Source organism: Rana temporaria, chromosome 8 (genome assembly GCF_905171775.1).
Source record: "Rana temporaria chromosome 8, aRanTem1.1, whole genome shotgun sequence".
Classification (NCBI taxonomy): Eukaryota; Metazoa; Chordata; class Amphibia; order Anura; family Ranidae; genus Rana; species Rana temporaria.
The window spans coordinates 156,004,567-156,017,298 of NC_053496.1; the positions used below are offsets into that span (position 1 = coordinate 156,004,567).

At 41.6% G+C, this 12,732-nt stretch overlaps 1 protein-coding gene across 1 annotated transcript in view; it reads left to right on the forward strand.

Moving 5' to 3' along the window:
- Positions 1-10,707, forward strand: part of CAPG (capping actin protein, gelsolin like) — a 75,849-nt gene extending 65,142 nt beyond the window's left edge. Inside the window, exons 9-10 of the mRNA XM_040320980.1 lie at positions 3,231-3,319; positions 10,509-10,707. Coding sequence (XP_040176914.1) covers positions 3,231-3,319; positions 10,509-10,574 — 155 coding nt within the window. The 3' untranslated portion in view covers positions 10,575-10,707. The remainder of the gene's footprint in view (positions 1-3,230; positions 3,320-10,508) is intronic.
- The last annotated feature ends 2,025 nt before the right edge of the window (positions 10,708-12,732 follow it).

Consider the following 12,732-nt stretch of genomic DNA (forward strand, 5'->3'; position numbering starts at 1 on the left):
TGCATGACATAAAATTGCTTTGACTTCATATTTATTTCCTTTTTTTAGCTCTACACACTTTGAATGAAGCTCTTGTATTTGGAGTCTGATGCCCCTCAAAGTCAGAACATTGCTGCCCTGTTAATTTTTGTTCATAAAACACACACTTTGTATGATGGTATCAAAGATCAGAGCACGTTTATACATTCTGGGTGGACCACAAGTACCCCACTTCCCATCAGGAGTCTTGCACCCCAATGGATCAATGCCAGGGTCCATTCTCTTTGAAGGAGGACCATGTGCACTTACTTTTTCTGGTTCACTTTTTGTGTGCTCATATTTTTTATTTTTTCAGTGTGCACACTGCACCGTGGGGAAAAAAAAGCAGTGTCAGTAATGTTATGCACACTCAAGAGCTGGCAAACAATACATATTATCAGGTCAGACAATTGACTGGAAGGCAACTGTCTCACATCAGGGCCTCTATTGGCTCTTACTCCCAACTTCAGAGTTATTTTCATGCAAAGTACAGCTAAAAAGCTGAGAAACCTAAATCTTTTGTAGTTCTGAGCAGTGGCGGCTGGTGAAGGTTTAGGATGGGGGGGGTGCCAGACCCCGCCCCTCCCATTTGACCCATCCCACTTCTCATAAGCCCCACCCCTTATATAATCCACCCACTCCGTCCCCTCTATTCCACTAACTTCCACCCATAGTGTCAGGAGTATACAGCCCCAGCATCACGGGACAGAGTATACAGCCCCAGCATCACGGGACAGAGTATACAGCCCCAGCATCACGGGACAGAGTATACAGCCCCAGCATCACGGGACAGAGTATACAGCCCCAGCATCACGGGACAGAGTATACAGCCCCAGCATCACGGGACAGAGTATACAGCCCCAGCATCACGGGACAGAGTATACAGCCCCAGCATCACGGGACAGAGTACATACCTTCCAACTGTAAACTTGCAACACGTCACGCCAAAAAGTGGGTGTGGCCAGACTTATCAGTGGAAGGGGCTTAAGGGGAATGGTTAAACAAAACCAATCCCCCCTACCACCATCCCTCTCCCCATCATTACACAGGACCCCTTCCTCAACACTACCCCCCATTGTTACACAGTTCTCGGCTCACTGGGTGGAACGGACACACTCGGTTTGCTGCTCTACAGAGGAGAACGAGGAGGGGAAAGCTGCCAGGAAGCATGATGGTGCTGAGAGAGAGAGAGACATGCCATGCCGCCAACAGCAAATAGGGAAGGTCAGGAATCATCTCCGATCCTCACACTCACCTGGTGCTCTTTGGTACACTGCCCGCTCTGTGTCCATCCATCCGCTGCCACTGTGATCAGCTCCTCGCCTTACATCAAAGGGTCCTGGTCCCGGATAGTTGCCGTTACTCTCCGGAGTCTGCACTCCATAAGTCACAGTGTCAGTGAGCCTGCCGGGAAACTGAAAGTGATGCGGCAGTGCTGAAAAAGCACCGCCCAATCACCCTCTGGTCCGGTCAATAAAAAAGACAGGGCAGGAGCCAGGGACAAATCAGTGGCGAGTGGGAGTGTGTGTGGGCGCACAGCTTGCGCCCTGCACACGCCCTAAACACGGACAAGCTTCCCATAGACTGCCAGCACCCTGACGCTCTTAAAGTTCTTTTTTTTTTTTTTTGTCAAAAGCTTAGGGGGCCCCCTATGGATGGGATGCCACTGGTTCTGAGCAATATAAGGCTACGTTCATGGCTTCATAGGTGCGGATGGTTTTCTGCATTCAGAGGTGGCTAAATGCAATCTTGACACAGCAACACTCCACAGAAAAGCAGACTCTGGATAAACACTATCTACATACTGGGTCAGTCGGAGGCTCTATTCCCATGCAACTACACGTGAAAAGCAACACCACCAGCCATTGATTTTTACAGAGTACAAACATGACAGCCGCTGCTTGTCCCACAGTATCTGCAGGCAGTGTTTAGAGAATTGATACTTGCCTGCAGCCGGTGTGTTGTCATATTCTGCTCCCTATCGCAGAATGCTACGGAAGTGACGTTGCGGCCAACTGCGCATGCGCGATGCGTTCCAACCGCAAGTGTGATGCGTTCCAGAAGATTTACGACACTACCCACCAGTGAACCCATCAGAATATGTCACGGAAGTGACAAACCATAGACGGAGCGGGGGGGGGGGGGGGAGAGAGCATTACTTGCTATATACATACATACATACATACACAAAATAAAAAATGTGGTGATAATTAATATCAAATCCAACAAATGGAATGTAGTCTGGCGGTAAAACAGCATTTTGTTTATTTTAAAATACATAATATAGGCTACTGTGGTTGTTCCAGTATACTTTTATTGTGTTTTTGCTCTGTCACAGTAGCCTATATTATGTATTTTAAAATAAACAAAATGCTGTTTTACCGCCAGACTAGATTACATTTGTTGGATTTGATATTAATTATCACCACATTTTTTATTTTGTGTATGTATATAGGGCAAGTAATGCTCTCTCCCCCCCGCGCCGTCTATGGTTTGTCACTTCCGTGACATATTCTGATGGGTTCACTGGTGGGGAGTGTCGTAAATCTTCTGGAACGTATCGCACATGCGCAGTTGGCCGCAATGTCACTTCCGTAGCATTCTGCGATGGGGAGCAGAATATGACAAAACACCGCCCCTGTTGTGTGAATGTAGCCTAATACGTTAAGTCAGAATTTTAAATTTATGAATCTAGCCCAGATTGTGATTTTAACCTCTTATACAAAACTGGAACATGTAATGGGATTGTTAACATTGTTTTTTGCACTTTCTTTACCCCCCCCCCCTTCTTGAATGAGGTAGTGTTTTTCTTTTAATTTTAACACCAAAAACTGGGGAACATTTTAGAGGGGTTGTAAAGGTTTGGCCTTTTTTTTTTTTTTTTTTTTTTAAACACACTAAAACAATCTTTATTTATTACTGCTGACCTATATATAACCTACAAGGTAAATGACAAGATCAAGCAGTGTGCGGTTAGTCTTTCCCTTATTGGGTACCCTTGGCCTAGGCTACACCTATAGGTGGAGCTTATCTTCAGGGGTGGGCTTTATTAAGAGAGGATGCGGGTGGAAGTTTGCAGTGCCAGCTACTATAACATAGAAAGCTGCTAGTGGCTGTAAACCAACTGGGGGGGGGGGGGATAAAAAAAAAAATCGACACAAATAGCATTCACAGCAATTTTGTAATGTCAGCAAATATTTTTTTATTATCAGGTAGAAAAGCAAATAAGGAGGAGCGGGAACAATCACTAGCAACTGCCGAGAAGTTCATAACTCTCATGAAGTATTCAACTAAAACACAGGTGAGATGGTGATTTCTTATCCATTCGTTTTTTTTTTTTTTTTTTACTTGAGCTCACTGGTAAAGTACATAGGTCAACGTAAAATACCTGTGTGCAAAGCCCACGATTAAAGCCACCATCTTTTAATAGATCAGTGTCGCTGCACTAGAACAAGCATGCATCCTTGCTACCAGAGTACTTAAAGCTTCATCTTGACCAGTGGCGGCCACTCCTAATCCATGGGTCTGGCCCCTTATCTACATGAAGGGCACCAGACACATGGATTTCATTGAATTTTTGTTTATTTTTTAAAGCACACAAAATTGAGCCTGAGGCTCTAATTGGCCTTAAAAAAGGGTGGGCTCTGGGCGCAATGGTCTACACCCCGAGCCCACTTACTTGTATGACAATAGCAAATTAATATTCTCTATCTTCTTCCTGCTGCTCCTCCCGGTCAATCAGGAAGCCGGTCTTAAGACCCGATTGGAGAAGCGATCGTATTGGCCGTAAATAAAAGCAGGGGGGGAAGGGTGGTTTGCACCCCCGCCCAAAAAATTATTAAAAAATGGAGCACCAGCCGCCACTGATACGTTTCATCACTATTTTTGTGACACATGCCTCTTGGTGCTACTTCGCAATGTAACAGAACGTTACAGCAAAGATTGGTAACGCACTTTAGGTGGATGTTGCGATGCAAACTCAAATGCACACCAGTGTTGATCTACAGTGTACTACAATGCATATACGCTATGCAACATATTGCACTTAAATTGTATAAGGCCTATTTTTTTTTCCATGTGTTGCTTGGCCCCAGTTCACACTGGTACGATTTGACACTGATTTCCAAAAGTAGTTCCTGCCCTGCTTTTAGCAAATTCAGCAGCAATTTCAATAGACATCTGTGCATGAACCCGCACAGTTGTCTTTCGAATCGCCCCCAAACTTGCACTGAAATGCAGGTTTGAAATTGTGAGTGAAGGTTAAGCTGAACTCGTACGATTTCAAACCCATGTTCAGTGTGAATGAGGGCTAAAAGGAACACATCTTGACCCTTTCATTGCTGCATACATCAGCAGCAGGGGGGTTTTACACACAGCCACAGTTTTTTTTTTTTTTTTTATTATTATTTATATTTGATTTCAACTAGATCTGAAGACTGTGCCAAAAAAACAGCTGGAAGCTTAAAAATGCTTTTGAAAAACGTATATTGTACATATTCTATTTATTCATGCTTAAAGCCCAATTTTAGTTGGGTATAAAATAAATCGATAGCCCAGCAATTCCATAAATAATAAAAATGTGGCTCTAGCAGACTCCATGCTCTGTGATCCAGCATAATACTTTTCTGGGTTAAAAACCAGTTGGGGCCATTAATACTCTGCTTCCTGTGAGTGCAAGTTCTCATGGTCCTTTCACCTTGGGGCATGTGACCACAGCATCCTGCACGCCCAGTGCAATGATGCAAAGAAAGGTGTGGTTGTCATCACGTTTCATGACTTTCTGCATCATTGGGTACTGCCCATCCATGACTATGGTATAAATACATTAACCCCTTATCTGCTAAGCCCCCACATTTTTTACTCAACCTTTACCTTAATAAATAACTGACACCACTACTGTAATCTTTGGAGTAAAAAACAGGCCGTAGCAGCCTCCATTTATTTTAAATAACCTTTTAAATATTAAATAACATTAAATAACATTTTCACACATAAACCTTTATTAGACCTGAGATACAATATTTTAACCCTGCTGGTGCTGGACTTTGCAGGCACATTAACACACTTGTAACCATTCTAAAACGTTTTATGAGCACTGCAGTACCTAACTCTGGTCTTAGGCCTCAAGCCGAAAAACTGACTCAAAGACGACCAACTGACCGCAGTACCCCCATTAACCACTTGCCAGCTACACCTTGGTAGACTGGACTAACAGCCCCTTCAGAACCCATACCACCTCTGGGTAATGGCATCCACTTCAGGGTAATTTCTTCTCCTGCAAAGTCCAAAACACCCGCCGCCGCCACGACATCATAAGTTCGTACCTGTGTGGAAAAACAAAAACCAGAAAAGCACCCAAAACCGCCAACACCATATCACATACCATTACATCCCACTACACCAATGGCCCCCTTTAAAATGCCCAACAAAGGGAGAATGGGTGGGTGGCAAACTTCTCCCCACGTGTGTTACCCGGGAAGCGTGGGAGGGGAAATATATAACCTCCCTCCCACCGCTCTCCTTCCTTGCTGACCCCTCCCTCCGACCATGGCAGGGTTTTTCTTTAACCCCGTCATGGCCGGCCCTGCGCCTATGTCCTGCTGTTTTGCTCCGGGCCTCTCTTCACCAGTGCAGTGAGGATCCCACAAACCATGTTGCCAGTCTGAATTCAAGAAAATATAAAAAAATGGTTTGTATATAATTCATCCATACCAGAGACTTGATTTGGGCTTGACTGTACATGGCTTAAAGTCAATGTAAATGCTCACATATACCCAGTGAAGTGAATAGCCTCAGATGATACACAGAGATTAAAGGGTCACTAAAGTAAAACATTTTTTTTTGCTGAAATGACTGTTTACAGGGTATAGAGACATAATAGTTAACTGATTCCTTTTAAAAATGATTACAAATAGATAAAAAATCAATCATGTAATGTGCCTGCAGTTTAGTTTCACTTTTAAACTGGTTTCATGTTCCTGTGAGCTAAAGAGACACACAAAACAAAAACAAACAAATCCAGGGCAGTGTTTTGTTTTTAAAATGAATCTGATTGGTTCTGTTAAGTTTTAGACACACAGTAATGACAGCTTAGACCACCGTGAAAAGCTCCCAGTATGATGGTTATAAGGAAATAGACAACCAGGAAGTGTGGAGATCAGAGCAGTTTTACAGCAACATCAAAGCAAAAACGAGCAATGAGGACATGAAACCAGTACTGCAGTAAGGTAAAGGAAGCTATTTAGCTAAAAAAAAAATTCCTTTAGTGATCCTTTAAACAAATTTCCATACATAGGTTTTACATGTATATCTTCAGCTTTATACATTCTTTAGAAAGTGCACATCATGTTAGAGATGTTTGCTTCCTGTTCAGCACTGGGAGTGGATTCTTGGCATACAGCCAAGACAACTGATTGGAGGAAAAGAACCCCCCTCCTCCACATAGGCAGAGACTTGCAGACCTGTGCGGTGACTGACAAGGCAAGCTCTCTGCTAATCCATTTATAGCAACCTCCCACAACACAAATTTCAGGCTGGCTTTATCTTGGTTAACAGAGAACTTGTCAGAAGTTATCATGCCGATAACAGAGCAACGAAACAGCAAACAGACACGGGACTTAGTGCTTTGAAAAGAGATGTGAAAATACTACAAGATATACAGTTGTGCTCATTAGTTTACATACCCTGGCCGAATTTATGATTTCTTGGCCATTTTTTCAGGAAATATGAATGAAAACACAAACTTTTCTTTCACCTGTGGTTAGTGTTTGGCTGAAGTCATTTATTATCAGTCAACTGTGTTTACTGCAAATTCTTCTTAGCAATGAATTGCACATTTGAGATCTCCCCAGAGTGGCTCAATGATATTGAGGTCAAGAGACTGAGATGGCCACTCCAGAACCTTCACTTTATTCTGCTGTAGCCAATGACAGGTGGACTTGGCATTGTGTTTTGGATCATTGTCATGTTGGAATGTCCAAGTATGTCCCATGCACAGCTTCCTGGCTGATGAATGCAAATGTTCCTCCAGTATTTTTAAAAAAAAATACTGAATTCATCTTGCCATCAATTTTTTTTTTCATTCAAATTTAAGTTTATTTTCAATAAAATAAATACATACATTTGTATTAAACTAGCAGGATATAAGTCAATAGCTTACAGAAATATAATAATTTAAATACATTTCAATTCATATCAATCATTTCTGTCTTACAAACTGTCATTTATATCTAACTATCCCATATGCTCATCACCATATGGTGAAAGTAAGGCAGTTCACATAAGCAAAAAGGATATAGTATTTCAAAGTAATAATTTATATTTGAAAGAGAAAAAGAATAGTTCTATATATCAAGGAATTCCTAGGTCCATTGTTATCACACAATTAGTTATATAAAGAATAAAACTAAATGAGTGTACCAGACCAAATTACATAGAACAATTAAAGGATAAGATTACATCAACCTCTCCGACACCCCTAACGGGAACTTTCTGTGTCCTAGAGGCTGAGCAAAACCTCCAATCCACCCTCCCTCCAAAAACTAATACTGGAACCCTCCGGTATCCGAAAATATATTTTCAGAATCCCCATCAAACCTAATACCTCCAAAGGTTTGGTAAAATCCTTCAATTACTTTAACATAAACTAAGTTTTTCCAAATAAAACAAACTGAGGATGAAAAATATTAAGGATTCTATCCCCAGAGAAAAAACAATGACACAAAACCAAAGAAGAATCAAAGAAAAAAAGAAAGAATGACAAAAGAGGAAGTGAAAAAAAAAAGCTGGAGGAAAGTCAGGAGAGATAGAAAAGTAGCCTGCCTGCCATCAACCAACATCGTCCTAAAGACTCTGATGTCTTCAGAACCTTCATGGAGTATAAGTTATCCCCATGTATTTCAACCAAGGTTCCCAGATTTCATAGAAAAGAGTAGACTTATCCAACATGGAGCACACCCTTTTCTCTTGTTCCATAATCCATGTGACCTTTCTTTTCATATATAGGATGGAAACATTAGTCTTTTTCCATGCAGCTGCGAGTGTAATCCTGGCACCTGTCATAATATATAAGATGAGTTTCCTGGTAACCTTGGAAGTTAGAGGCAACATTCCGTTAAGTAAAGCAATAGTAGGAGATTGATGCAAGTTACAGCCTGTGACACGTCTGACTATATTAAACACCTTATTCCAGTATCCCCGAATTTTGGGACATTCCCACCAAATATGTATCATAGACCCCAATCCATGGCAGCCTCTGAAGCATAGGGGTGAAGTCGACGGATACATAGGTCAGTTTAACGGGAACTAAATACCATCTAGTATACATTTTTACGTTAGCTTCTATAAGAGAAACATTCACATAACCTTTAATGGATCTGTTATAATTCTTACACCAGTCCGACAAATTCCATTCGTTATTAAGTTCCTTTTCCCATGCCAGCATATGAGGCAATTTGGTGCTATTAGTAGCAAGCAAATTATATATAATTGAAATATTCCCTTTCCTGAACAAACCCTGATCACATTTACTTTCATAAGGTGTCAAAAGTCCAGATATCGAGTCGTTATCCCATAGGCTTTGAGCGTAGTCATGTAGTTGAGAAAATCTTAGTTTTTCTGAAACAGGAAGGCCTAGCTTGTCAATAAAATGTTGTTCAGGAAGGGGACCTGAACGTGAAAAGAAGCGTCCTATACGATACAACCCCTTATCATGCCACCATTTGAAGGAATCCTTATCAATTTTAGAAATAAAGAGTGGGTCTATGAAAATACTCGATAAAGGCCTACCTTTAGAGATTAGAGAGGGATTGTTTTTAAGTGAATCCCATAAAACTAAAGTTTGAGATAGATTCGGAGATAATATAGAAGGCCTATTCTTGATAGGACTCCACATTAAATCCTCTATCGTTAGATTTGGGATCGCCTGTTCTTCAATATCTATCCAATCAGGACGATCACTTTTAAGAAAAATTTCTGATAATTGCGCTAATCTCGCTGATTGATAGTACCATATCAAATTGGGTACTCCTAGGCCACCCTGTTCAGGTAAATTATATAGAGTACGAGATGGAAGGCGTGGACCCTTGTTGTTCCAAATAAACTTGGAAATTTTGCCTTGAAAGGATTTTGGTTAACTTTTTATTATTGGTATGGGTAATGATCGAAAGAGATACAAAAGTCTAGGGAGAAGAGTCATCTTGACCGAATTAATTCTACCAATCCAACCTATATTTTGAGTACCCCAGTTTTTCAGATCCTTCTCAAGTTTTCTATACATAGGGGGATAATTGGCTAAATAATTGGCTAAATATAAATTCTGAATATTGGGGGTCAAATTGATACCCAAGTATTTAATATAAGAGGCGTCCCATTTGAATCTATATAGTTTCTTCAGTAGAGAAACCGTGGACTCAGAAAGTGAAACATTGAGGGCCCTGGATTTGGCTATGTTTACAGCAAGACCTGAAACCAAAGAGAATTTGTCCATAAGAGAATATACTTCGGGCAGGGATGCTTCCGGTGTGGTCAAAAAAAGTAAAAGGTCGTCTGCAAATAAGGCGCACTTATGTTCTGTTTTGGCACAACGGACACCCCTGATATTTGTGTTTTCACGAATAGCTATAGCCAGGGATTCAATCACAATAGCAAATATCAGGGGAGAAAGAGGGCATCCCTGCCTTGTACCCCTACGGATCTCAATAGATTCCGAAAAAATACCTTGAAAGCGTATTTTAGCTTCAGGGGAATAGTAAAGTGCAGACAGGATACCCAGAAATTTAGTGCCAAACCCCCAACGGTTCATCACCTTGAACATAAATGGCCAAGAGTCAAATGCTTTCTGAAGATCTATGGAAAGAAGCATACCCATTTGACTAGTATCCCCAGACCATCCTGAGTTCAATATAGAAATCAGATCAATAGCTCTTCTAACCTGATCTGGACCTTGCCTTCCAGTAATGAAGCCTACTTGATCTTTACTAACATACTGACCAACGAAAGAAGATAACCTATTAGCCATTATCTTAGTAAGTATCTTAAGATCGTTATTGATAAGAGATATTGGTCTGTAGTTTTCCACCAGGCTATGATCCTTTTCTGGCTTAGGGATTACCGATATATAAGCCAAATTGAGTTGTATATTCCCCTCGCAATGCGCTGCTGATTGCAGCGGCGTATGCCTAGGGGGGATCTTCGGCTGAAGGGCCGACCCATGCCGGAAAGGAAATCTCCCGCCCGCATGCGCGGGAGTGACATCATCGCCGCTCCAGCCAATCACAGCGCTGGAGCGGCGATACCCAGAAGACACGCTCGGCGTGGACCAGGTAAGTTCCCTACCTCGTTCCGAGGTAAGTATTTCATAATGAGCCAATATGCGGTGCATACTAGCTCATTATGGCTTTTGATGTATATGCGGGCTTACAACCGCTTTAAAGAAAAAAACACACACACTTTGCTTTAACCTGAATTTACCTCTGTCCCTTTGTCTGCAGGTCCAGGTGATGTCTGAGGGCAACGAGTCACCTCTCTTTAAACAATTCTTTGGAAACTGGGTATGAATGACTGGCCTTGGCTTCCTCTGTGCTATAAGATTTCCCCTCTCCCCACTTCACCAACAGGTCAATTTTGTATTAAAGAGGAACTGCAATCTGCTCACATAATTTGTAATAAAAACATCTTTGCCATTCTTAAGCTTCCCTCCATCCACTTTGCATGATTATATACACATATACACACATACATACACACACACACACAATAAAAAAAAAAAACTGAAGTTCCGCTTTAAGGTTAAGCCCCAGCTGCCAGGTGAAAAACTGTGCTGCCTTCTCCGGTTGCAGCGAAGGACTCGGAATGTCTCGAGACCGAGGGATGTATTCTGTCACATTAAAAATGTATTACAACTTGCATATAAAGTTCATGTTCACTGGCCTGAAACACGTTTGGCTTGTACCTAGCAGCTGCAGATAAAAAGCCATGTGCACACCAGTATCCCTCATTGAGCTTTATTAACAATGCACCAGCATGCAGGAGATCACTGATCTAACACTAACACTGCACACTTAGTTGAGCTGTCAGTCACAGATGCTTCAACTCTTCTCACGTCTTTATTGCTGCAATTACCGTATATATTTTTTGGTTTATACCATAGAAAGTCATTTTAAATGACAGCTAGGCTCAGGGCTTTTGGATATGCAAGAGACCCTTCTTTGTGAGTAGTTTTTTTATTCCATTAAATTGTTATAACGTAACACACTAGGCTGGTGCGCCTTTTTGTTTTTTTTCCCTCTCTTGCCACCAGGATATTCCCCATCCATGAAGGGCAGCAAGGCCTTTATTACCGTGTTTGGCACTTTTTTTTTTATGGAACACTGTCTGTTGGACAATCCACTCGTGCGCAGGAGTATTTGTTTTTCTGTGTTCTAAAGTACTACTTTTGGAAAATACAAGCTTTTTACAGGTAAACATGAAAATATAATCCGAGGAGGACATTTGTAGAAAAATGGTCTGGGGACAGGGTCTCATAATTATAACGGCATATACCACTTTACATACACTTGCGGGTATGTCCTTACTCGTGAGTGTACTTAAAGTGCCTTACAAGTACTGTACAGACATTTTGCACCCGCAGTAGAAGACGCATAGCCCGCCGTGTTCCAGTGTGGCCCTGAGACCCCCACTACACCCTAGAAGTGAAAAAAGGTATTGTTTCACTTTAAGTACATTTGTTTTACATACATGCTCTGGTCCCATTATGTATTTAAAAGTGGGGTATGCCTGTATAATCATGCATGCCTTAGTAATATGGCAAATCAATCAAGCATAGTTGAGTTTAATCCAGTTTAACCACTTAAGCCCTGGGCCACTTTTTGCAATTCGGCACTGTCGCTTTGACAATTGCGCGGTCGTGCGACGTGGCTCCCAAATAAAATGTGTCTTTTTTCCTCCACAAATAGCTTTTTCCTTTGGTCGTATTTGATCACCTCTGCTGTTTTTTATTTTTTTGTGATAAACAAAAATAAAGCGACAATTTTGAAAAAAAAAACAATATTTTTTACCCTTTACTATAAAATATCCCCCAAAAATATAAAAAAAAAAAAAAAAAAGTTTTTTATACATAAGGGTTTTATTAATCTTTTGCGCAAAAGTTAGAGTCTACAAAATAGAGGATAGTTTTATTGCATTTTTTTTTTTAATACAAGTAATGGCAGCGATCAGCAATTTTGATCGTGACTGCAACATTACGGCGGACACATTTTTGGGACCATTGTCATTTTTACAGCGATCAATGCTATAAAAATGCACGGATTACTGTGAAAATGACACTGGCAGTAAATGGGTCAACCACTAGGTGGTGCTGTAGGGGTTTAGTGTGCCCTAGTGAGTGTTTTACTGTAGGGGGGCATGGGCTGTGTGTGACAACAGTCATCACCGCTTCCGATTACAGGAAGCGGTGATCACTGTCATTGCCACTAGGCAGAGCGGGGAGATGCTTGTTTACATTAGCATCTCTGTGACGATCGTGGGTATCCCCGCGGCGATAGTGTAGTCTACGGGACCCGCGGTCGGGTTCAAGGAGCTTGCGGCGGGCACACACACACAATGGCGCTTCCTTAAAGGGGATGTATATACAAGTCCTTCTGCCCAGGTGTGCCATTGTGTCAACGTATATATGCGTGCGGCGGTCGGGAAGAGTTTAATGGTAAGTATGTAGTT